Source organism: Papio anubis, chromosome 3 (genome assembly GCF_008728515.1).
Source record: "Papio anubis isolate 15944 chromosome 3, Panubis1.0, whole genome shotgun sequence".
Classification (NCBI taxonomy): Eukaryota; Metazoa; Chordata; class Mammalia; order Primates; family Cercopithecidae; genus Papio; species Papio anubis.
Window position 1 is genome coordinate 88,616,501 of NC_044978.1, and position 27,240 is coordinate 88,643,740.

Here is a 27,240-nt window from a genome sequence, read left to right on the forward strand (position 1 = left end):
TAGGGTGGAATTTCTGTTTGGTCACCTTCTATGGCTCTCCAGTGACTTGATAAAATCTTAAATCTTGGTCTGGGTGTTCATGGTCTTCTACAGTTGGCCTCCAGTATTTTCCCAGATCATGCACACTATGTTCTTTCATAGCACACTGCAATCCAGCTAGACAGACCTGTTTGCAGTACTCCAAAATACCTTTCACTTCTCCACTCCAGAGCTCATCTCATGCCCTTTCCTCTCCCTGTATGGATATATTATTACTCTTCAAGCCCTAGTTCCTAGCATGAAATATTTCTTGTTCATACCAGCAGGGTAATCTTATTTTATCTTATAAAGTCTTGTCCAATTTATTGTTTGTCCAGCAGCTTTCATATTTTTGACTGGAATCACAGTAAGAAATGTGTTTTGCCCTGGCACACATTTCGTGCAGACTTAACACACACACACACACACACACACACACACACACACACACACACACACCCACCCCTATACCAAAGCTTCATGAAACAATACTTACCTATTATTTGCAATACCACACTCTCATATTGTTTCTTTTCTTTTCCAACTTGGAAAAAGCTCTGACTGCAATCTACTACAGAGATTTAATTATTCTTTAATTGTATCACAACCTGCAGTTTGAAAAACACTGGTTTGTACAACCTATACATGATATACCTTATTATTTACTGTGCATAGGCATTATATTTCCTACCAGACTAAAAGTAATGTTTGATACCATGTGATAAATCATAGAGTCTTTTTTATCTAATCATGATTTTTACATAAGTAGTTGCTTAATAAATATTGAGGGAGAAAAGGAAAGAAGGAAATGAAGGGGAAGAAGGAAGGAGGAAGGAAGAGAAGGAAGGAAAGAAGGAGGAAAGGAAGGAAGGAAGGAAGGAAGGAAGGAAGGAAGGAAGGAAGGAAGGAAGGAAGGAAGGAAGGAAGGAAGGCAGGAAGACATCTCTAAAGATGTTGATTATGCTCAGAAATTAACAATGTTGCTATTTAGGAAGTCCACAGATGAGGATCATTCAGGCTATTTGTAGGTGAATTTTCCTGTCTAAGCGCTACTTTTTTTTAGTGATTTCTTCAACCTCAATATAAAATTTAAAATGAGTGTCACATCCATGGATGTTAAGACTAAAACAAAAATTGCCAGAACAAAATGACTAATGGTGAAAAGATAAGCTTCAACAGGCTGTATTCCTGCTCCCTGCTGAATATTGTGGGGTACGGAGGTAAGAGCAAGGGTGTGAAGTGCGCCTCCAGAGGTGAAAAAAGCTTTTGACTTGATTTCCATAAAGCCTGTGAAAATGCAATTCTATCATTTCTGTATGTGCTGAACACATTTCTCCTTGTGCTGAATACCTCAAGCAATTTCTATGTGCTATCTATAAACAGTCAGTGCTAAGAACTAACACTTCCGAGCATCTCAAGACTATAAAATTATATGGCACTTATACTGTATGTCATGACGTCTGAGATGTTGGTTTCATTGACATGCTAGATTATTGTTTTTTCTCAGATTCAAAAAGGAACATTTCAAATGTAATTTAAATTTGAGAAGTCATACTATTGACATATATTTACTGTAATAACATACCCAGTTTGACTGGGATTTGAATATGCCTTTATTATTCAAAGTCCATCCTCTTAACTAACATGGTATATATACTCTATCCAGACCAAGGGACAACAAAAAACAACGCCTTACCATAGATGTGAATATTTTTTTCCAAATTTTTATACACTTGCTTGCTGTATGTTGATTTTTAACATAAAACTGTATTTCCAGAGATGAAAACAACAAAATACAGGACTAAAAATATTTTATAAATGCTACTAAATTACAATAATTTTATGTGAAGTAAATCTTTTTATAGAACACTGAGTTAAATCCTACATACTTCACTTTGAAAAATAATAATGAAGTGATGATTTTGCCAACTCTGGTTGTTACAGAAGACTGATTTCCTCATTTGTTTCAACAGAAGTTTTAAGAATTCTTATTTAAAATAAATATATAGTATGGATTAAAAATGTATTGCCTTCATTTCTGTGCTTTTGCCTGCCCAAATTATGTTAAAATGTAGAGAAATAAACTATTAAAAAATGTGGATTTATGGTGGCCCTATTACTTTTAAGTATGTTGCAGTTATGTATCTATGTATATATGTATATGTATATATGTATACTCTTGTCTTTATTAATTATGTTTTATATTTTATACTTTATATAGTACATATTTATATAGAGTGCTTTATATGAAAAAGACATATACTAATATTGATTTTTTACTACTTAGTAACTTTAATATGATGTAAAAATATTTAGTGAAATATCTACTGCCCAGAGAGTGCCCATGTAAGCATTTCATCTTGCAAGTTTCATTGAGTTGGATTAAAAAATTATTACATTTCAAATTTATACATTTATTCCACATTAGTTTTCTCAGAAATTATATCGCTCTGAAACCACAAACTACTCCTAACCAGTCGTCTTGAAAATTCATGCCATTGGTGAGAAGTAGATGCAGTTAGTGAATAAATGCTCAGCTAAGGATAAATTGATTACAGCTAGAAAATTGGTTGCAAATTCACATTCTACTGATCGGTTTAGCAGTAGTACATATACAGTATACTTGTTTAAATATACTAGTCTATTAATTGGAAAACTATATGTAAGTGTTAATGCAACTACTTTAATGTAATTTACTGTTTTCAGGTGTTATAAATGCAACTACTCCTTCATCAGTTGTCGTTACAACAGAAACATCTGTAACAACACCAAACACAGGATCATCACAGAAAAATGTTATCACAACAACAAATGAAACAACTCCTAAAGGTAGGATTAACTGTTGGTAAATTTAGTTTAACTTTAACAAATGAAATTAGTAGTGTATATACATCAGTATGAGAAAATAATTTGGGATCTCATATCTGATTGTTATAAAGGCCAGTGCTATTTCATGATTTTGAAATTATGTGTTACTTGGGGTTCCATACAAAACCCTGAAATTTCAGTGAGCTTCTTTGTTGATATTCTTTGGGATCACTTCCTGTTTGAGAATGATTTTATTGTGAATGTTACATACACAAAGTTTATTTTTAGAGAAGAAAGAAATTGCCATGTCCTAAGTCATAAAATGTCTTTCTAAATATTCCAGTTCTCCACCTAAGCAGCACAGCCAATATGTTGAAACTGTATTAATAACAGACTGCTTTTGTTGGTTGTATTGTGTTGATAATAGATTTAATTTGTAGGTTTCGGTAGCAATGTAATCATTATTGTTATTGGACTGAGTGACAACTATATTATGTTTTCTAGCTAGGTATTAAAGGAGATTACTTTACCATCCACAAAAATGTTAAAAGGCATTAGAATACTTCCATTAAAAAAACAAGAGGTTATCAATGCAATGCATACTGCACCTGCCCATCTTGTAACACACATAAAATAAGGCATATCACACAAGTCCTGTAATCAATGGAAAAGAAAAACAGATTTGTGGATTGTCTATGGGCAAAAACTCTGCTTAGAATACTAAGGTCATGGAAAGACCAGAAAATCATGTATCTTGATGAATGGATAACTGAAATTCCTATGATGTCTTTTTTACCTCTCTCTATCCCCCACTTAATTTTCAATCTAAGACCAGGATCAAATGTATGCAGACGACCAATGAAAGCTAGTTTGCTGGGCTTGAATAGGGTGGTGATTGTCAGAGACAAAGAGTACTATGATCATAGTCCATTATTTCTGCATTGTTTGATTATAAGATGAAACCAGAAAATTTCTAGCAACTTTACTTCTTGGGGTCCCACATAGCAGAACACTGAAGCACCCTTCTTTGAAGCAAGTGCATAGAATACTCGAGGTAACATAAACACACACACACACACACACACTCCTTTGTTGGGACACTTTCACTGATTTATATTACTCATGTAATAGAAACTACACTGTTGTCTGTGTCCTTCAGTAGTTATCCACTTGAGTGTTAAATTATTCATATACAATTATAAAAAAATGTAATGGGTCAGAGAAGTTTTACATTTTATCAATTTTTACTATAAAAATAGACAGCTATATCCAAAAGTAGAGAACACTGTAATTTATCTCCGTATGTCCATCTCCCCAAATCACTCTTTATCTAGATTTTATCACATTTGCTTCATTTTTCTTTTTATTTCTCCTTCCTGCCTTCTCTCTGTTTTACTCTCTCTCTTAATTTGGTTGTCAAGGTACTTTGAAGGGAACCCAGACTTCATGCCAGTTTACTTCTATACATTAAATATGCATCTCAAAAAAGAGACAATTTATCACAAACCTACAAGGCCATCATCAAATCCTCCAAATCAATAATAATACTTTAGTATCATCTGATGTTTATTTTGAGAATTTTAAGGGTTAAAATCTCAAAATATAAATCTAGCGGTGGGAGGGAAATTAAAGGAAGGAAGTTAGTCTGGGGTCTCTAGTGAGAGCTGCTGAGAGAGCGAGGTGGAAGAGAGATATAAAGCAGGAAAGGCAGGCTCTCACGTCCCCAGCTGCTTTGATCCAGAGTGGGAAACAGAAAGTCTGGCATGGTGGTAGGGCTGAGAAAGTCGTTAGGCAAATTGGGGTCTGTGGTGCTTATAGGAGAATGAGGGAACAACACTGGACAAAGAAGGCAAAGAAAATAACTTCTTTTTGTCTGGCTTATTTGATCAGTACCGTGTATTAAGGGTTAGATGAGTCAGACTAAGTACACTTAATATGCCCATCCTCCTAAGGGCAACACAGTTAGTACACAGTAATAAAGAAGATGGAGAATTTATCTTGAATTATCAAGTTCTAGGCATTGTGTATCAGTATATTTGACTTACTAATTTCAGGCCTGTGAGGGGCTTACATTTGGAGGAGTTTTATTGTCCCTTTCTCCAAAATAATAATTTTTAAAATTACTCAATAATACAAGAAAAAGGTACCTGTAGTGAACAAGTCCATTATTCCCCTCTTTCTCATGGCCAATATGGTCCTCTTAGCCACGATGAAAGTATTTACTGAAAAAACACAACATGGAGAAGTGTCTTTATTTTTCATTTTAAGGCTTCCTAATCAGAATTTCTTTGTTTAAAGGACAAAAGATCGTTGGTCTAGTAGTGCTTATGTCTTTCTAAATCACATAAAATGTATTTTTCTTGCCAATGGCAGAAATTCTATGATCAGAAAAGTGGAAAATGTGCAACTGAGATGAGAATTCTTCTTGCAGCAACATAATCACTGAAGTGGCAGATGTGATTGATAGAGCTTTGCCTGGAGCAGGGCTTGCTTTCAGAGATTTGCCCAATTAGAGAAATGGGACTTGACCTCTTCCTAGATGTACATCAAGTGCACTGCACATTTTGTGCAAAGGCCAAATGGCTAGAGTTAAAAATCAACATTTGACAGACGTTGAATATCCCTGTCATAAAATAAACTTCTAGGATAAAAAAGAAACTCGAAATGTAATTTTTTTACATTAAAAAGTTGATTATTATTCAGCTTCATTTTAAAAACATTGAATAGTCTAGTATTTTTCAATGAGTTGAACTATAATGCAGGAACAAATATTTCTCAACAGTGATACTAACAATTTCTGGTATTAAATATTTGAGTACCTGAGGTCAGTAAAGGAGGCCAATGCTTTTGGCCACCTATCTCACACAGGGTGCTAAATATGGTGATGTTTCAGTTGTACATCTTCTATGTAGAAACTAACTAGATACAACTACAAAGAACATTTTAAACACATTCTTGGAAATTTCTTGTAAGATTAGTCAGAAAAAATATGAGTTTGGGTACTCCATTTTTCTCTATAGTCTTTCCCCTTTTATTTATTGTCTTTCTGTTCCTCATTATATTTGAATAGAAAATGATGTGCCTGGGATATCTTTGTATATGATTTTTTGGTTTCTCCTTTTCATAGAATTTTGAAGTGGCAAAGTTGAACCATTTTAGTTTATCATCACAAAATACGAAATGTTTACCAATTAGACATTTCTTTGAAACATTTGTAGCCTAAATAGAATTCAACATGGTTCTCAAAGGTTGTTTTGGAAAATGGTATGAATGAATGCTAGTTTAAGAAACAATTTTGCAGAGAGTAAAATTATGATATTCTAATGATTTAATCTATTATAAACATTTATTGACTCAAAATGATATAATATCTTTAAAAATAAATAGGTTTTTGCCCTAATCACACAATATACCCATGGAGCAAACCTGCACATGTACCCCCTGAGTCTAAAATAAAATTGCTAAAAAAGGAACAAAGAAGAGGGGCCAGGTGCTGTGACTCGGCACCTATAATCTCAGAGCTTTGGATGGTTGAAATTGGGGGATCACTTGAGGCCAGAAGTCTGATTCTGCAGTGAGATATGCTCATACCACTCCACTCCAGCCTGGGTGACAGAGCAGGACCTTATCAAGCAAGGAGAGAAAGAAAGAGGAAGGATGGAAGGAAGGAAGGAAGGAAGGAAGGAAGGAAGGAAGGAAGGAAGGAAGGAAGGAAAAAAGACTATTACAGAGAGTTGGAGAGTAGGTATCAAACTGATGAGTCACCTTGACTACTTAGGGCAGATCTGCCCCTTGGTTGACTTTTCATGTGTTATATGAGTGCTTCCTTATTTGAAACAACATTAACAAAATGCCTAGTGTAGGCCGGGCGCGGTGGCTCAAGCCTGTAATCCCAGCACTTTGGGAGGCCGAGGCGGGTGGATCACGAGGTCAGGAGATCGAGACTATCCTGGCTAACATGGTGAAACCCCGTCTCTACTAAAAGTACAAAAACCAGCGAGGCGTGGTGCGTGAGCGCCATGAGTCAGCAGGAGGCTGAGAAGCGGGAGAATAAAGCGTGAACAGGCGAGGCTGCAGTGAGCCAAGATCCGCCACTGCACTCCAGCCTGGGAGCACAAAGCGAGACTCAGATCTCAAAAAATGCCACAAAGTGTATACCAGAATAATTCTTGGAAATACCGTTAAGAAATGTGACTAGAGGCGGGCCGCAGTGGCTCAAACCTGAAATCAACACTGGGAGGCAGGCAGGCCGGATCCACGAGGTCAGGAGATTGGGACATCCACAAGCTAACAGTGGAAACCCATCTCTACTAAAATACAAAACTAGCCCGAGGTGAGGTGGTGAGAGCCTGTAGTCCCAGCTACTCGGGGAGGCTGAGACAGGAAGAATGGCGTAGACCTGGGAGGCAGACTTGCAGTGAAGCTGAGATCCGGCCACTGCACTTCAGCCCTGAAGTGACAGAGCAAGACTCCGTTCCCCACCAAAAAAAAAAAAAAAATTGTGACTAGAATTGGATACTGCCCTCAAGAGGAAAGAGGGGCACCTGGCATAGAGTGGGAACTCAAAGAACATTCCATAAATAAACAAATTAATACAGAAGTTTTCAGTTTCCTTCATAACTTACATTCATTTAGAAATTTCAGTGTCATAACTAAATCAATAAAATGAAATGTAATTCTAGAAAAAAAAAAGGCATGATATTCCTAGGTATATTGACCATGTCACTTTTCTCACAGGGAAAAGTAAAATGATTTTAAACATTAGAATTTTGTATTTTGCAATAATTTGTTGCAAGTTTAAGGATACCTAAGTAACAATCTTCAGTGGAAACTTGTTTTGGGGGCTTACTTTGCAAAAATGTGTGTGTGTGTGTGTGTGTGTGTGTGTGTGTGTGTAGGCCACCCAAGCATTTAATATATATATTCTTTAGACAAAACGAACGGGAAAACGGGAAAAAATTAAAGATAGACAAAGGAGAGATGCCAGTCCACCTATAGATTTAACTTACTTTTATTTATTTATTTATTGATAGATAACATGAGATTATGATTAATAATGTAATCTATTTTATCAAACTAGGAACAATCACCAGCGAATTACCTAAAACGTCTCTGACGACAACAGTTACTTTATTAATAACAAGTAAAGATGAAGGTGAGTAATGATTCATTTTTCTATCATTTTAAAAAATACATAATTCACATAATGTAATAGTCACCCTTTTAAAGTGTACAATTCAGAAGTTTTTAGTATATTAACAAGATTGTACAGCTACCACCACTATTAATTTCAGCACATTTTAATCTCCCCAAGAGGAATCTCTGTATCAATTACCAATCACTTCCCATATCCCCCTCCCAGCCTCTGGTAACCATGAACCTCCTTTATAGATTTGCCTATTCTGGACATTTCATATAAATGGAATCATACCATATATGACCTTTTGTGTCTGGATTCTTTCAGTTAGTATGATGTTTTCAAGTTCATCCATGTTGTAACATGTATCTGTAGTTCATTCTTTATTATCACTAAATAATATTGCATTTTATGGATATACCACATTTTGTTTATCCATTTATTAATTGATGAACATCTGCATTGTTTCTACTTGCTAATGATTATAAATAATGCTGCTATGAACATTTATGTGCAAGTTTTTGTCTGCCCACGTTTTTCATTTCTCTTAAGTATATGTCTTGAGGTTGAATTGCTAAGTCACAGGGTAACTCTATGTTTAACATTTTAAGGAACCAATTTCCAAAGCAGCTGTACTATATTACTTTTCCACCAGCAACATATAAGAGTTCCAATATCTCCATATTCTAGCTAACACTTGTCTGTCTTAATTATATTTGTCTCAGTGGGTGTGAACTGGTATCCCTTTGTAATTCTGACTTATATTTCTCTAATGATTAATGATGTTGAACATATTTCATGTGTTTGGTAGCCATTTATATATCTTCCTTGGAAAATGTTAGCTCAAATTATTTGTACATTTTTTTAAAAATTTGGCTATTTGTCCTCTTATTGTTAAGTTGTAAGAGTTCTCTCTACATTCAAGACTAGACCTTTATAAGATAGATAATTTGCAATTATTTTTCCCATTCTATAGGTTATCTTTTAATTTTGTTGGTAGTATCTTTTGAAGCCTGAAAATCTCTGATTTTCATGAGGTAGAATTTCATGGAGAAGAGTTCAGTCCTGTTGACCAATGCTGGCTGCAGATGTTGCAGTTTTCAGAGCATCGCATTGATTTGCTGAGCATACTTCTCAGATGTAATGGTTTCGCCAGATTCAGAAAGCTGCAGTGGATCTGACAGGCAGAAGACCACCAAACAGTGACCATGACCTTTATTTGGTGCAAGTTTGGCTTTGGGAAGTGCTTTGGAGCTTCTCCTCAGTCCAACCACTGAGCTAGTTGTTGCCAGTTGTCATATAAAATCCACTTTTTGTCGCACATCACAATCAGATCAAGAAATGGTTTGTTGTGTTAGAATAAGAGAAGATAACACTTCAAAACCACGATTTTTTTTTATTTTCTCTCAGCTCACGAGGCACCCACTTATCCCCTAAACGGCTGTAGAATCATTGAGGTTTGAGTTCTTTGGCAATTTCTCATGTAGTTGTTAGAGAAACAAGCTTCAATGATTGATCTCAATTGGTCATCGTGGCCTTCCGATGTCTGGCCACTAAGCTCCTCATCTTCAAGGCTCTCGTTTCCTATGCAAAACTTCTTGAACCACCACTGCATTGTATGTTCATAAGCAATTCCTAAGACAACTGCTTTGTTGATATAGTGAGTTGTCTGCGCCTCTTTTACGACCCATTTTGAACTCAAATAAGAAAATCGCTTGGATTTGCTTTTTGTCTAACATCATTTCCATAGTCTAAAATAAACACAAAATAAACAGCAAGTGATGTCATTAGCAAAAAAAAAAAAAAAGAAACCGGAAATACCCATTAAAATTGTGTATAACATGGATGGGTGCAGTGGCTCATGCCTGTAATCCCAACACTTTGGGAGGCCAAGAAGTGTGGATCACTCGAGGCCAGGAGTTCAAGACCAGCCTGGCCAACATGGTGAAACTCTGTGTATGTTTATGTCTCTACTAAAAATACAAAAATTAACCGGGCGCTGTGGCACGCATCTATAATCCCAGCTACTCGGAAGGCTGAGGCAGGAGAATTGCTTGAACCCGGGAAGCGGAGGTTGCAGTGAGCCGAGATTGGGCCACTGCACTCCAGCCTGGGTGACAGAATGAGACTCCATCTCAAAAAAAAAAAATATATATATATATATATACACACACACACAGACACACACACACTCTTCTAGAATATATATATTTCTAGAATATATATCTATATATATTCTAGATGCATATATCTAGAAGTTCATTTTATGATAGGGATATATATATATAAAAAAAACATAATCACATTTATTTAAGAATGTATGCCAATATCAAATGGCACATCCCGACAATGTAAAAGCTGCAATTACATTTGCATCCACCTAATATGAGTTTTTTCTGGACTCCTGAATCGACTCCACTTATACCTATATGCCAATTATTATATCAGAATCATGTACTCTTGATTACTATCACTTTCTATTAAGTTTTGAAAAAAGGAAATGTGAGTCCTCCAACTTTTTCTTTTTTATCCAAGCTTGTTTTGGCTATTCAACTTTATCATGCCAATTTTATTACGCTAATTTTAATGCGAATTTTAAGATCAACTTGTTGATTTCTGCAAAGCCAGCTAGGATTGTGTTAGGGATTGCACTGAATCTGTAGATCAATTTGAGGAGTATCACCATCTTAACAATCAGGGCTTTCAATTTATGAGCACAGGATGTCTTTCCATTTATCTATGTCTTCTTCAATTCATTTTGATGATGTTTGTAGTTTTCAAGTGTGGAAAGCTTAAGCTTAAACTTATTTTTGTTAAATTTATTCCTAATATTTTATTCATTTTAAATACAATTATTTTGTAATGAAATTGTTGTTTTATTTCAAGTTTGGATTATTCATCACTACTATATGTAAATATAATTTATTTTTGTATGTCAATATTATATCCTCCCACTCTATTGAACTAATTTATTAGCTCGAATTTGTGTGTGTATATATGTATGTGTATTTCTTAGAATTTTCTATGTACAAGATTATGTCATCTGCAAATATAGTTTTACTTTTTTCTTTCCAACGTGGATGACTTTCTTTTATTTATAATTTTATTTTATTTATTTTATTGCCTAACTACCCTGGCTAGCACCTTCAATACAAGGTTGAGTAGAAGTGGTGGGAGGAGATATCCTTGTCTTGTTTCTAACTTTCAGGGAAAGCTGTCAGTTTTTCACCAGTAAGTATGATGTTAATTATGAGTTTTTAATAGATGACCTTTATCAGAATGAGGAAGTTCCCTTTTATTACTAGATTGTTGAGTGTGTTTATTATGCAAGGGTATTGGATTTTTTTAAATGCCTTGTCTTATTATATTGAAATTGTCATGTTTTTAAAAAATTCCTTACTTTGTTAATGTGGCATATGATATTGATTTCTATATGTTCAGTCAACCTTGAATTCCTAGGCTAAATGCAACTTGGTCATGGAGTATAATTCTTTTTACGTGGTGTTAAACTTTATTTATATTATTTTGTTAAGAATTTTTGTGTCCATATTCATGAAATAGATGTTTGCAGTTTTCTTGTCACGTATTTGTCTAATTTTGAAATCAAAATAATACTAGCCTCATACAATAAGTTGAGAAGTGTTCCCTTCTCTACTAATTTTTGAAAGAGTTTTTGAGGATTGGTGGTAATTGCTCTTTAAATGTTTGGTAGAATTTTCCAGGGAAGACCCTGGTGCTGAGCTTCCTTTATGAATTTTTTTTAAATACTAACTTAATTTATTTACTTACTATAAGTCTATTAGATTTTCTATTTCTTCTTGTCTCAGTTTTTGTAGTTAGTGATTTCCTAGGAATTTGCCCATTTAATCTGGATTATCTAATTTGTTTGCATATAGTTGTTCACAGCATTGCCTTATAATCCTTTTAATTTCTCTAAGGTTGGTAGTAATGAATCATCGTTCATTCATAATTTTGATAACTTGACTCCTCTCTCTTATTTCTTTATCAGCATAGCTAAAAGTGTCTCAATTTTATAGATCTTTTCAAAGAACAAACTTTTGGTTTTATTTTTTTCTATGTTGTGTTTCTATTCTCTATTTTATTTCATTCTTCTCTAATCCTTAGTGTTTCTTTCCACTGTTTCATATGGGTTTAGTTTGCTCTTCTTTTTCTAGTTTCTCAAATTGGCCAGTGAGGATTTTGATTTGAGATTATTCTTCTTTTTAATATGTGTTAACACCTACAAATTTCCTTGTTTCTGTTGCTGTCTCTGCATTCCATAAATTTTGGTATACTATGTTTTCATATTCATTTATGGCAAAGTATTTTCTAATATTTTTTATGATTTATTCCTTGACCCCTCTATGTGTTCATGTGTTCTCATCATTTAGCTCCCACTTATAAGTGAGAACATGCAATATTTTATTTTCTTTTCCTATGTTAGTTTGTTAAGGATAATGTTCTTCAGCTTCATCCACATTCCTGCAGAGGACATGATCTCATTCTTTTTATAGCTGCATGGTATTTCATGGTGTATATGTACCATATTTTGTTTATCCAATTTGTCATTGATGAGACATTTAGGTTGATTGCATGCCTCTACTATTCCGAATAGTGCTGCAATGAACATATGTGTGCTTCATAATAGAGCGATTTCCATTCATTTGGTTATATATCAAGTAAAGCGATTGTTAGACTGAGCGGTATTTCTGTTTTTAGGTCTTAAAGAAATTGCCATACTGTTTTCCACAATGTTTGAACTAATTTACACTCCCACCAACAGTGTATAAGCCTTCCTTTTTCCCCACAACCTCACCAGCACCTGTTATTTTTTAACATTTTAGTAATAGCCATTCTAACTGCTGTGAAAGAGTATCTCATTGTGGTTTTGATTTGCATTTCTCTAATAATCAATGATGTTGAACTTTTTTATATGATTGTTGGCTACATGTATGTCTTCTTTGTAAAAGTGTCTGTTCGTGTCCTTTGCTCATGTTTTTATGGAGTTGTTTTTTCTTGTAAATTTAAATTTCTTAGAGATGCTGAATATTAGACCTTTGCTGGATTCAGAGTTTGCAAAAATTTCCCCTATTCTGTAGGTTATCTGCTTATTCTTTCGATAGGTTATTTTGCTATGCAGAAGCTTTTTAGTTTAATTCAATCCCATTTGTCAACTTTTGCTTTTGTTGCAATTATTTTTGGTGTTTTCATCATGAAATCTTTGCCCATGCTTATGTCCTGAATGGTATTGTCTATTAAACTAATATTGAAAATCTTCACAGAACTGGAAAAAATTATTTAAAAATTCATATGGAACTCAAAAAAGCCCAAATAGCCAAGGAAATCCTAAGCAATAAGAACAAAGCTAGAAGTATTATGTTACCTGACTTCAAACTATATTACTGGGCTACAGTAACCATAGACCAATGGAATGGAATAGAGAATCTAGAAATAAGACCACATACCTGCACTATTTAATCTTCAACAAAGCTGCCAAAAACAAGCAATAGGGAAAGGATGCCCTGTTCAATAAATGAAGCTGGAATAATAGGCTAGTCATATGCAGAAGAATAAAACTAGACCCCTTCCTTACAACATATACAAAAATTAACTCAAGATAGATTAAAGACTTAAATTACTTATTTTATAAACTTTGACTCTTAACTCCTTATCAGATATATAATTTACAAATTATTTTTCTCAATTTGTAAGCTGCTTTTACATTTTGCTAATTGTTTCCTTTACTGTGCACTAGGTTTTTAGTTTGATGTAGTCCCATTTATTTACTTTTGCTTTTGTAGCCTGAGCTTTTGATGTAATATCCAAAAATAATCACTGAGCCCAATGTGAAGGAGATTTGCCCCTATCTTCTCTTCTGGAGGTTTATGATTTCAGGTATTACATTTAGGTCTTTTATCCATTTAGAGTTGATTTTTGTGTGTTGTGTCAAATAAGGGTACAATTTCATTCTTTTGCATGTGGTTATACAGTTTCCCCAGTGCAATTTATTGCAGAGACTATCCTTTCCTTATAGTAACCTCTTGGCGCCCTTGTTGAAAATAATCAATTGACCATATATGTTTAGATTTATATCTGGACTCTCTATTTTATTCCACTGGTCTATGTGTCTGTTTTCATGCCAGTATTATACTGTTTGGATTACTGTAGCTTTGTGATGTAATTTTAAATAATTAGGAAGTGTGATGCCTCTACTTTTATTTTTCTTTCTCAAGATTGTTTTGCTATTCAGGATCCTTTATGGTTCCACACAAATTAATTTTTTTCTATTTCTGTGAACAATGACTTGTGAATTTTGATAGGAATTTTTAAAAATCTATATATCAATTTGGGTACTATGGACATTTTAATATTAATTATTTTAATCCATGATCATAGGGTATCTTTGCATTTATTTGTGAATTATTTAGTTTTTATTAATGTTTTATAGTTTTCAGTGTGCAGCTTTCATTTCCTTGATTAAATTTATTCCTAAATGTTTTAAAAGCATCTTTGATTCATGTAAAACCAAATATACCACAGTACTAGTAGTCTACAGCATGTATTTTAGTAAATGCTAATTTTGTCAAAAGTCTCTTACCTTTTATTCTATTGCTTAAGACAAAGTGGTCAGACATTTTTCCTGTGGGCATCAGATAAAACAATGCTATAATTCAAATTATGTAATTCCAAAGGAATAAAACTGCCAATCTCCCTCCCTGTAAAATTAAAATCCATGATCACAAACCCTCCCTTCAAGTTAATTGATAACTACACATTAGATTCTTAATGTAGTTAATATCCTGATTTACAGTTTTCCTCAATAAACTTAATTCCTCAAAATATACAAAATAAATTTCATGTTAATAATTCCAAGATAATTATAAAACAGACCCTCTCCCTCACACTCCTCTCAGCCCTATGCAGTGGTTTTCACCTAAGGACATGCATGGAATCAAGGTTTCTTTTATCCATTTACAATCTGGTACTGATACGACTCCCTCAAGCATCTCTTGTGTTAAATTCTCATTTTTTCCAACTCAAATATGGATAAATTCCTTATGTTTTGTCTTTAATACATCCCACCTATACCAAAAGCTAAGACTTAAACATACATGAATCTCAAAAACACAAGTCATAAATGTAAAGCCAATGTAGCTTGATGCAATTCTCTAATAAATTAATATTTCTCCAGAAAAGTTATGTTTGTGAAACCTAATGCATGCACTATTGTCTAGGATTATAGTGCAATTCATAACTGTAGATGAAAGCAGGTACATATTGTTATGTAAGGGAAAGTAGAAAGTATTTAGATTTAAAGACTAGCTTCAAGATTGATTTACTTTTTATCTGAAGGTGTGAATTACTCATTGGCAGTAGTCTGGAATAAACTATGTGTTAACCATAAACACAACTGGAAGTTTTCTCAAAAAGATGTTAATATGACTATGATTCTCATATCTTAATAAATGTTAGTCAACCATGCATAGATTCTTCTCTCCTGAGACTAGGATTTGAAGCATTTCTGTATATTAGTAAAGTTTAAAAATTTGTGGCTGTGGCAGCATCTTTTATTCTATTCAGTTTGGGTTTACCATGAATATTTTAAAATATTTTGATTTACCTTAAACATTCAAGATTTGCTCCATGGCCTACTTCATGTGGTATAACTGACAACCTGTCCTACATTGAGTGTAGGCTCTAATTCTCATTTGTGAAATATATTCCACATTTATAATAGGCAATTCTTTAAGCAAAATCTTTAGCGTTACATTCCCAGCTATTCCATTATTTTTCTCCTTTCTTTGTATATTTCCAATCTGGGAGCTCTCCACATCTTTCTTAGCTATATATTCTCTTTCCCTCCACCAAGACTGTTGAGTCTGCTTGATACTAGGGAACTCTTGAGGCTTTCAGGATAGCTTTTTCATGCTTTCCAATTTTAGCTCAGCTGAAGAATTCTTCTCCAAAGATTTCTGAAGAGAAACTCCTGTTCTGATCTTTCCCAAACATATGTTGGAATTCCAGTGGGAAGCAAAATCTTTACCCCCCAGGAGTTCCTCCATCCTCAAATGTTGAGTTTCTGCACCTTGGGTGACCTGTCCCACTTCCATGCTAACAAGAATACCAATTTCTGCTTTCTTGCTATAATAAGGCATATCTCTACTTCACATATTTTCCTCCCTATTTAACCTCTGAAATGTATGGCCATTCCCACTCATTCTCTCTCATATGCAGGATTAACACTGTAGACTACATTTCAATTTATTTCATTTTGTTTGCACACTAATTTCCAAAGGCCTTTTACCTGAAGAAAAATATATTTATCTACTGTCTATGAAGTCTTCTTGCAAACGATCCCTTTCTTCAGCATGACTTCCTCAACTGCACTAAGAATTTGTATTACACAGTAGATACTTGTTGACATAGAATGGAAGTTGACTGCACTTCTAGAAAGCACCAGTAGTTCTTGCTCCATTCTACTCCGTGTTAGACATCTACTAAACTGCTTTCCCCTCATCTCCAGGTAGCGTCACATCTAGCTAACACCAAGCATGCAGTAAATGGCATGTCTGCATTTCTTCACTAGCCCAATGTTTCCATACTAGACTGAAAAAACTGAAGGGCATTGATTTTTTTTCAGAATATATAGGCAAATATAAGTTGTTTCAAGTCATCTTATTCAAATGTTATCTTTGAAAAGCTCAGCTTATATTTTTGTTGTAAATTTTTCTTTTTTTTCAAAGAAAATGAACTAAGTATAATTAAAAGTGTATTCCATTTATGTCCTATTATCCCTTATCTCCTGACTATTCCACCTGCTTGAAAATATTTTCCCAAGTGGCATGAGAACAATAGTGCTATACTTAATTACTACCACATCCTTACCTTTCTTTTCCCAGGGTAACTGAGTGATTAACTTTTGCATCAGAAAGGCTTGAATTCAGGTCATGGTTCTCTCCTATTACAAGTTATGTGATTGTGGGGAAATTATTTAATTTCTCTGAGTCTTATATATAAAATAATTATCATCATGATTACTTAATTCATAAGATTACCATGATAATCAAGTGAGATAACCTACACAAGAAGTTAATGTCCCTCTACATTCTTTAAAGTAATTAATTATATCACCAAAAGGTGAATGTTAAAATGCTGGATTTCTAAGGCTTGGTCAGAAGACTTCTAGAAATTAATCTTCAAGTTTTAGTTGGATATTAATATGAATATTAATAAGATGATCTGGTGATTTGTTATACTCCTGATGACTGTTCATTCTTTTTACAGGATTAAGAGTCACAACTCCTGATGTCAGGGAGAATAAGTCCATCATTTCAAACGTAACAGTAACAAGTGTTACACCTCCAAATGCTGTTTCAGCATTGCAAAGTTCCAAACCCAAGAGTAAGTATGAGGATTTGTGCTGAAGTGTTAAACTAGTGTGTTGGATAAAACTAGTTTCAGAATGTTTTCCAGCATACAACTGCCAAGGAATTATGTCCTGTTTAAATTGTCTCTTAGTCTCTACCCAATAGAACAATCATTTGGCAGCCTCATCTTTTACAGAGATACCCTATTACACTGCAGCCACAAATGAATGGGTCACAATGAAGATTAACGCAAGACTGGGCAGTAATCTATGATATTACCTGGCACTAAAAGGACAGCTCAGCCAACAAATTAGACAACTTAGATGAAATGGGAAAATCGTCAGAAAGAAATAAATTGCTAAAACTGACTCAAGAAGATATGGAAATCTGAAGAAAAAAAAAACCTATAATGATTAAAGAAATTGAAATGGGAACTAAAAATATTCCTATAAAGAAAACCCCAAGCCAAGATGGCTTCAATTGTCGATTCTATAAAGTATTTCAGAAATAAATCATACTAACTCTTCCCAAACTCTTTTAGAACGTAAAGGAGGGGAAAACACTGCACAAATTATTATCTGAGGCTAATGTTACCCTGATACCAAAGCAAGAAAAGAATGAAAAGAAAAAGCAAGTAAAGAAAACTACAGACCAATATGGCTCTTAGACATAGATGCAAATATCCTCGATAAAATATTGCAAAAAATAAGTAACAAGTAAAAAAGAATATAAAATATGAACAAGTCAGATTTATCCCAGAAATGCAAGATTGGTTTAACATATGAAAACCAAATAAAGTAATACAACAAATTAGTAAAATCAGTACATGTAGAAAGAGCATTCAGCAAAATCTAACATTCATTCATATTAAAAACTCTCAATAAACTAGAAATATAATGAAATTTCCTCAACTTGATAAAGGGCATATACAAAAAGCCTACAGCTAACATCATACCTAATAAAGAAAGACTTAATGTTTTCCCCTTAAGATCTGGAACATACCAAAGATGTCTGTTCTTATCAATTTTATTCAACATTATAGCCAGAGGTTTTAGACAGTACAATTCAACAATGGATAATACATAGATCCATTTAGATTGAAAAGGAAGAAATAAAGCATTTTTTATTAGTAGACTACATAATTATCTATGTAGAAAATTCAAAGAATTCACTATAAAACTACTAAAACCACTAAAGAGCGGTTTGTAGCACAAGATATAAAATACATAAAAGTAAATTATATTTTTGTATGTTAACAGTGGCAATCCAAAATAAAATTGAGAAAATAATTCCATTTTCAATAGCATCAGAAAGTATAAAATACGTAGAAATAAATTCAACAATAGAAGTGAAAGATTTGTACACTAAACTACAAACTATTTTGGTGAAAAATTAAATATCTAAAGAGACATTACATCTTTATAGATTAGGAACCTCAATATTTATATGATAATTCTCTCCAAATTGATCAATAATTGATTAATATATTTAATGCAATCTCTACCAGAATCCCAGTTTTTTAAAATAAATTGGTAAGATGACCCTAGATTTGTACAGAAATAAAAAGGACCTGGTATAGTTACAACATTTTTGAAAAAGAACAAAGTTGGAGGACACAACCCAATTTCAAAACTTATTCTAAAGCTATTGCATTCAAGTATGGACCTCAGAAACATTATACTCAATGAAAGAAGCCATACACAAAATATGACATGTGGTATATTCCACTTACAGTAAATATGTGGAAAAGACATTTTATAGGGACAGAAAGCAGATAAGTGGTTGCCTGCAGCTGGAGATGGGAGTGGGAATTGATTCTAAATAAGCTCACCAGAGTTTTTCATGTTGATGGAGCTGCTCTAAAACTGGATTATATTGATGGTTGCACAATCCTACAGATTTACTAAAAATTATTACTTGTATACTTAAAATGCATGCATTTAATGGTGTGTAAATCATATTTTTGATAAAGCTTTTTTGAAAAACAAAAGGAAAGAAAATGATGAGCCTAGCCAATCAAATTTTCTTTCTGAATAGTCTGAACTAGAAAACCCAACAAACAAACAGCAGGAGTTAGCTACGGGAATTGAAGCTGCAAAGTTTAGTAGTGGGAGTCTGCGGTAGTCATGGTAATTCATGTGCATACCTATGGCATCCAGAAGCAGTTATTATGAGTAAACAGGATTGACAGAAAAGAATGGAGAGTATGTTGGGAGATGGGAATACCCTGTGAGCAAAATTAAATTGTTTGTGTGAGGCAGAGAGAGAAATAGAAGCTAGAACTCCCATGATTTCTGATAGCTTTCCAGTTCCAGTTTCCTCACAACAGATACTTCTCACATTCTCGCCTCCATGATATAAGTAATTTGTATGTATAGTAAACATACCTGACTGGAAGAGTTAGGAATATAGGTAATGGATGCATTTTTGGTGTATCCATAGTCCTTAATAAGAAATAGCTACAGATGAATCATAGTGTCTAAGTCTTTTCTTGGGAAATCTCTAAGGTAGAAAGAGATGGCAAGTAGAAATTGTGACTATCCAAGACCTACTCTTGTCTAGAAACTTCAGAAACATAATTTTTCTCTTTTTTATTATAATCATCTCAAGCACAACATACAGAAGTTTGCCCAGAAGGAGTCTAATTTCACACTATAATTGTAAACTAATACTTCTTTGTAATGGGACAGTCACCCTGTAGAGGAATTTGAAGAGCAGAATCATCTCTTCTTCATATGAATAACATTTTCATGTAGTAGTGGTTTGGTTTCTGATAAGTAGAACCTATTTTGTAAGTAATATATATCTAAAAGGCACCTTTAGGAAACCAAAATTCATCTACCTATAATATGATGGCGGGCGGATCACAAGGTCAGGAGATCGAGACCATGGTGAAACCCCGTCTCTACTAAAAATAGAAAAAATTAGCCGGGCGCAGTGGTGGGCGCCTGTAGTCCCAGCTACTCGGGAGGCTGAGGCAGGAGAATGGCGTGAACCCGGGAGGCGGAGCTTGCAGTGAGCCGAGATTGCGCCACTGCACTCCAGCCTCGGCGACAGAGCAAGACTCCGTCTCAAAAAAAAAAAAAAAAAAAAAAAAAAAAAAAAAAAAAAAAATATGATGGCCCCTATAAAATAAAAATAAAACTACTATATATACATCTGCAAAGTATATAGCAGCTTCTGGAAAATTAAACTCAAATAATTTGTATCCTGCACTAAATACTCACCCATTCAGTGACTTATGAGGAAGAAAATGTCATTCAGGGTCTGTGATTTATTAAACCTAGTACATGTCAGAAGTATGTGGTCAGCCCATGAGTCAATTAAGACTTTTAATTCCACTCCAATTCATGAAGTAGAATGCTCTCTGCATCTCAGTTCTGGGAACTGTTGTATTGATTTAGCTTCTAAACTCAGTTTAAAATGGCTTTCTTCCAAGTAGTTAAAAAAAACACATCAAAGTCATTTTCTTAAGAAATGAAACACTCTGGAAAGCAGGATAATGAAATAAGCGTTTTTACTGTTGGCCATCGCTTTTGTTATTTGATAAACAAGTTTTATACAAACTTTTTTAGAATTTATTATTACATTTATTTCTGGGTCAGCCATTATTCCCTAGATTCCTTTCTTTTCTCAAGGTGTTTACTGCCCAACATAGACCCTACTTGATATAATGAAATTGTACACATTTCCATTTGCCAAGTGATGAAACCAGTACCTCTCCCAGATTCCTGGTTAGGAGAGCACCACTCCCTTTCCACCCATCACACATAAACACATTTAGGATTAATGGATACTGGACAGAGAGATAGACAGAAAACAAAACAATCTACTGTTGGTTTAATGTTGAACAGCTGAAGATTCAGCTCCCTCTTAAACATCTGGGCAATGGTTCCTTGGATAAGAAATATCAGACAAATACATTGTGGGTATTTCATCTCAAGATGAAAACAGTACAGGTTTAATTTAGAGTAGAAGAGCTAGTGAGATTTGTTGCTTTATTCCCTAGAAAGTTGGAAATCAGATCCAAAAAGAAGATCATACTCAAAACATTTCTCTCTAATCTTTTCCTATTCTCTTAGAGTGGTGTGTATTTTTCCTATTTAAAGGGAAACAAATTTCTAGAATCCTAGAATTTTTAAGACAGGACTTCTCATTAATCTAGTGCTCTGACTTTGTTATTTTTAAAATATGGGCTTTTTGAATTAAAAATTATCTTATTTACTAAAAATCTTTCAGAGGATTATCTGTGTACCTGGCATTATCCTGGATTGTGATAAATCGTTGTATATTAGACAGACCATGCTATCATGAAATTTACCTTCTAGTGGATGAAAAAGATAAATAAGTTAAATATTAATAATTCAATATCAGCAATACTCTAAATAATAATAAAACAGTAAAAAAAAAAAAAAGCAAGTGATGATGGTAGTGCCAATTTTCATAAGGTGTTCAAAAAAATCCCTCTCTGAACAAGTACCATTTGGAAACAGAACTAAATAAAGTCAAGAAGTTAACATATGGATATTTGGGGAAGAGAATTCAAAGAGGAAATACGAAGTGCACAGGTGCTGATATGTGGGTGGATTTAAGTTGTTCGAATAAAGAGAAGTCATCTGTGGTTGAGTGGAAGGAATGAAGGGAAGAAAAGGTAGCAGATGCCATTAGAGCAGGAATCAAGAGTCAGTCCAGACAGGGCCACGCAGGCCATGGTAAGGACAGAGAATTTTATTCTAATTGGACACACAATGTGATGGAGAGTTGGGAGCAGGGCAATGATATGATATTATTTACATTTTTGAAAGACCTAAATTCTAAAACGACTAGAAGAAAACCTAGGAGAAATGTTTCTTGACATTAGTCTGTGGAAAGATTTTTCAGATATAACATCAAAAGCAAAGGCAACAAAAGCATAATTAGACAATTGAGATTGTATCAAATGAAAAGGCTTCAGTGCAGAAAAGGAAACAATCAACAGGGTGAAGATATAACCTATTGATAATGGTCTGGCTGTGTCCCCACTCAAATCTCAGTTGAACTGTAGCTCCCATAATTTCCACGTGTCATGGGAGGGACCTGGTGGGAGGTAACTGAATCATGAGGGCCAGTCTTTCCCATACTGTTCTTGTGACAGTGAATAAGTTTCATGAGACCTGATGGTTTTATAAAAGGCAGTTCCCTTGCACAAGCTCTCTTGCCTGCCGTGATGTAAGACGTGACTTTGCTCCTCATGAGCCTTCAGTCATGATTGTGAGGCCTCCCCAGCCATGTGGAACTGTGATTCAATTAAACCTCTTTCTTTTATAAATTACCCAGTCTCAGGTATGTCTTTATTACCAGTGTGAGAACAGACTAATACACTTATAAAATGGAAGAAAATATTTGCAAACGATACAAATGTTAAGAGGTTAACATACAAAATATATAAGGAACTCAAACAATTTAATAGCAAGGAAAACAAATAACCCAATTTTAAAATGGGCCAAGGATCTGAATGGATATTTCCCAAACAAAAGGACATACAAATGGCCAACAGACATATTAAAAAATTCCCAACATTACTAATCATCAAGGAAATGCAAATTAAAACCACAATGAGGTATCACCTCATACCTGTTAGAATGGCTGTTACCAAAAAGACAAGAGATAACAAGTTCTGGCAAAGATGTAGAGAAAAAGGAAATCTTGTATACTGTTGATGGAAATATGAAATAGTGTAGCCATTGTGGAAAACTGAAAGGAGGTTCCCCCAAAATTAAAAATATAGCTATCATATGATCCAGCAATCCCACTTCTGAGTACATATCCAAGGAAATTAAATTAGTATATCAAAGTGATATTTAATTCTCATGTTCATCACAGCAATATTCACAATAGACAAGATATGGAATCAGTCTAGGTGTCCATTAACAGATGAAGAGGTAAAGAAAATGTGGTATATATACACGATGGGATACTATTTTTTCTGAAAAAAAAAGGAAAATCTGTCATTTGTGACAGCATGGATAAACTTAGAGGTCATTATACTAACTGAAATAAGTCTGGCACAGAAAGACAAATATTGCATGGTTTCCCTTACATATAGAATCTAAACATGTTGAATTCATAGAAATAGAGAGTAGAATGGTAGTTACTAGAAGCTGGAGGGTGGGGGGTTGGGTAGGGTAGGAATGAGAAGATGTTGGTCAAATGATACAAAGTTTCAGTTAGGAGGAGTACTTTCTGGAGACCATTTTACAACCTAGTGTCTATAATTAATAGTAATGTATTTTCTACTTTAAAATTACTAAGAGAGTAGATTTTAAATGTTCTGACCACAAAAAAACTAACAAGTATGTGAGATGATATGTTGATCAGCTTGATTTAATCATTCCACAATACATATATATATCAAAACATCACATTGTTCACCATATGTATATATATGGTGTACACACACACAAAATATTTTCATATACTGAAAATATTAGAAAACAGCCTCTCTCTCTGTCTCTCTCTTGAGACAGAGAGAGAGAGCATCTGAGGGTAATGGGTCCAACTAGGAGGAGTTGTCCAACTCAATAAACTAACTAAAAGAAGTCCTACAAATTCATGTAATTCTCAAGACAGAGAAAGCCAGAGAAGACTTGGCATCCACTGGAAAGTCAGTTTAATACTGTTTTTGTTTTGTTTTGTTTTGTTTTGTTTTTTTCATATGGATTTGCCTGCTTCTCTAGCTCAACAGTGACATCTTTCAGGACAAAGAACCTCTCTCCATGCTGAAGAGAGCCGCTAGCACCCAGAGAAAGGCTAAATATTTATGAGGTTTTACCATCAAGACAGAACATGATAAAGGAAATTTCAAACCACAAAAGGTGGAGCTTTCTGAGGAGACAGAGTTTCTTGTCTAGTATTGAATAAGTTTTGAGGAGTAAGCACCAGCTTCAAAGGAGGAAGGAGTCATTTTGGGAAAAGGAAAACCATGAGTGAAGTTCAATTGAAAAGAAGATAGAGTATGTTTGTTGTCGGAGTGTAGGCTGTTTTAAGGCCTTGGTTAGCTGTACGCCTTCTGACTTTAGGTCCCCCTTTTCAAACACTGAATTGCCCTCACATCTTATGTTAATTAAATTTATAGATTATAAGTTATAAAATTATAAAAGTTATAAAAACTTATAAAATTTACAAAAGTTATAAAAGTGATACAAGTTGAATATTCCTTATTCAAAGTGCTTGGGATCAGAACTGTTTCAGACCTTAAAGGATTTTAAGGTTGTATGCATTTTGTAGACACATTAAGGAATAATTTATTAATTTAGATTTTGCTGATTTTTTTGTATAATGGAGGCAATAATTTTGTGTTTGAGATCTCAAAGATTTCACTAGGCCCTTGGAAATATTTTAGGCCCCAGATACTGTTATCAAATAGCCTAGCAGATAAAACAGCCCTAAAAATAAAATAAAATAATGATATAAAATAAACCTCCCAACAAAGAAAAGCTCAGGTCCAGATGGCCTCACTAAACCATTCCACCAAAAATTAAAGAAGAATTAACACCAATCATCCTCAAACTCTTATTAAAAAAAAAAAAAAGAGAGAGAGAGAGAGAAGGAAACACTTTTTTTTTTTTTTAAATTTTTAGATAGGGTCTTGCCCTGTTGCCCAGGCTGGAATGCAGTGGCACAGTTTCGGCTCACTGCAAACTCCACCTCCCAGGTCCAAGCAATTCTCTGCCTCAGCCTCCCAAGTAGCTGGGATTACAGGCACCCACTACCATGCCCAGGTAATTTTTGTATTTTTAGTAGTGACAGGGTTTCACCATCTTGGCCAGACTGGTCTTGCACTCCTGGTGTCATGATCCACCCACCTTGGCCTCCCAAAGTGCTGGGATTACAGGTGTGAGCCACCATTCCCGGCCAGGAACCCTTTCAAATGCATTCTATGAGACTAAAATTAGGCAGATACCAAAATCATACACAAAAACTACAAGAAAAGAACACTGCAGACCAATATTATTAATGAATATTGATGCCAATACCCTCAACAAAATATTAGCAAGCCAAATTCAATAACACATTAAGAGGATTAGACATCGTGTTTCAAGTGACATTTATTTGTGGAATGCAGGATGGTTCAACATAGGAAAATCAATCAATGTAATATACCACATTAACAAAATGAAGGTCAATAGCCACATGATTATCTCAATTGGTGCAGAAAAGCATTTGACAAAACACCCTTTCAGGATAAAAATGCTCAATAAACTATACATTTTTAAAAATTGCCCTGAATAATAAAGTTCATATATGAAAAGTCCACAAGTAACTTTATAGTCAACAGTACAAAGTTGAAAGCTTTTCCTCTAAGATCAGGAACAAAGCAATGATGTCCACTCTCATCACTTCTATTGAATATAGTACTGAAAGTTCTATTCAGAGCAATCAGGAAAGAAAAAGAAATTAAAAGCAACCATATAGGGAAGAAAGAAGTAAAATGATCTCTGTTCTCAGATAACATGATCTTATTAATAGAAAACCCTAATGATCACACACACACACACACACACACACACACAAAACAAATTAAATGTTGCCTTAAAAAGACATACAACAGTTAAATTTTAAAAAGTGAAAAGGGATATACCCTGAAAAAAATACATCTATATCAGAAAAAGTAGAATTTAAGGCAATAAAATTAAATCGAAATAAATAGGAACATTTCATAATACTAAAATAGTTAATTTTCCAGGAAAATAAAACAAGTTAAAACTTTTACTTATTATCATATAGCATGAAAATGTATAAAGCAAAAATTTAGTGAAAAAGACAAATCCACAATTCTAGTGAAAATTTTAATGTACCTTTCTCATTAGTTGACAAAATATAGGTATTGATGTAGCATAAATCAATATAATTAACAAACTTAATTTAATGGAAATATGTGGAACACTGCACCTCAACTAAAGAAAGTGAACTATTTTCAAGTAGATAAGAATTGATTACTATCATAGATCATAGCCTGTGTCATAAAGCAAGTCTCAACAGGTTTTAAATGATTTAAATGATATAGAGTGTGTCTCTTGATCAAAGAGGAATTAATCTAAACATCAAAAACCAAAAGATAACGATATGCTCATAAATTTTAAACTACAGTAACTTATGTGTCAAAGAAGTAATCATAATGACAATCAGCAAATAGTTTGAGCTGAATGAAAATAAAAATATGGAGTACCAAAACTTGTGCAATATAATTAAAGCCAATCTTACAGTAAAATTTATAGCTCTAAAATGCATATATTAGGCAGGAAAAAGAATGGTTCAAACTTAATTACTGGAACAACCATCTCAATAAGGCAGAGAAAAGAAATAATAAACCCCCCAAAAACTGAAGGAAGAAAACAATAAAATATAAGTGGGAATTAATGAATTGGAAAGCAAATGTACTATAAAGTGGATCAATAAAAACTAATATTTTGAGTTTTTCAACAGGAAGCATAGCAATAGAAACTAGATAAATTGGAGAGAAGAAAGACCAGAAAAATAAGAATAAAACATCAGTGAGGTGTGGGACAACCCAGGGGCCTAAGATACATATAATTCCAGAAGAAGATGTGAGAGTGATGGACAGAAAAGATATTTGAAGAAGGGCCAGGTATGGTGGCTCACCCACCCTAAAGTAGTTCCAACACTTGAGAGTCCAAGGCGGGCAAATCACTTGAGCGCAGGAGTTTGAGACCAGCCTGGGCAACATGGTGAAACCATGTCTCTACAAAAAATACAAAAATTAGACAGGCGTAATGGCAGGCATCTGTATTCCCAGCTACTTGGGAGGCTGATGCAGGAGGATTACTTGAGCCAGGGAGATCGAGAATTCAGTAAGCCATGACCATGCGACCGCACTCCAGCCTGGGTGGCAGAGTGAAACCCTGTCTC

The 27,240-nt window shown here is 34.2% G+C and overlaps 1 protein-coding gene across 1 annotated transcript in view; it reads left to right on the top strand.

The window, feature by feature from the left end:
- The window catches only part of EMCN (endomucin), a 121,619-nt gene that overhangs the window by 34,702 nt on the left and 59,677 nt on the right, over positions 1-27,240 (top strand). The window contains exons 2-4 of the mRNA XM_003899014.5: positions 2,725-2,847; positions 7,907-7,981; positions 17,249-17,365. Of these exons, the coding sequence (XP_003899063.2) occupies positions 2,725-2,847; positions 7,907-7,981; positions 17,249-17,365 (315 nt within the window). The remainder of the gene's footprint in view (positions 1-2,724; positions 2,848-7,906; positions 7,982-17,248; positions 17,366-27,240) is intronic.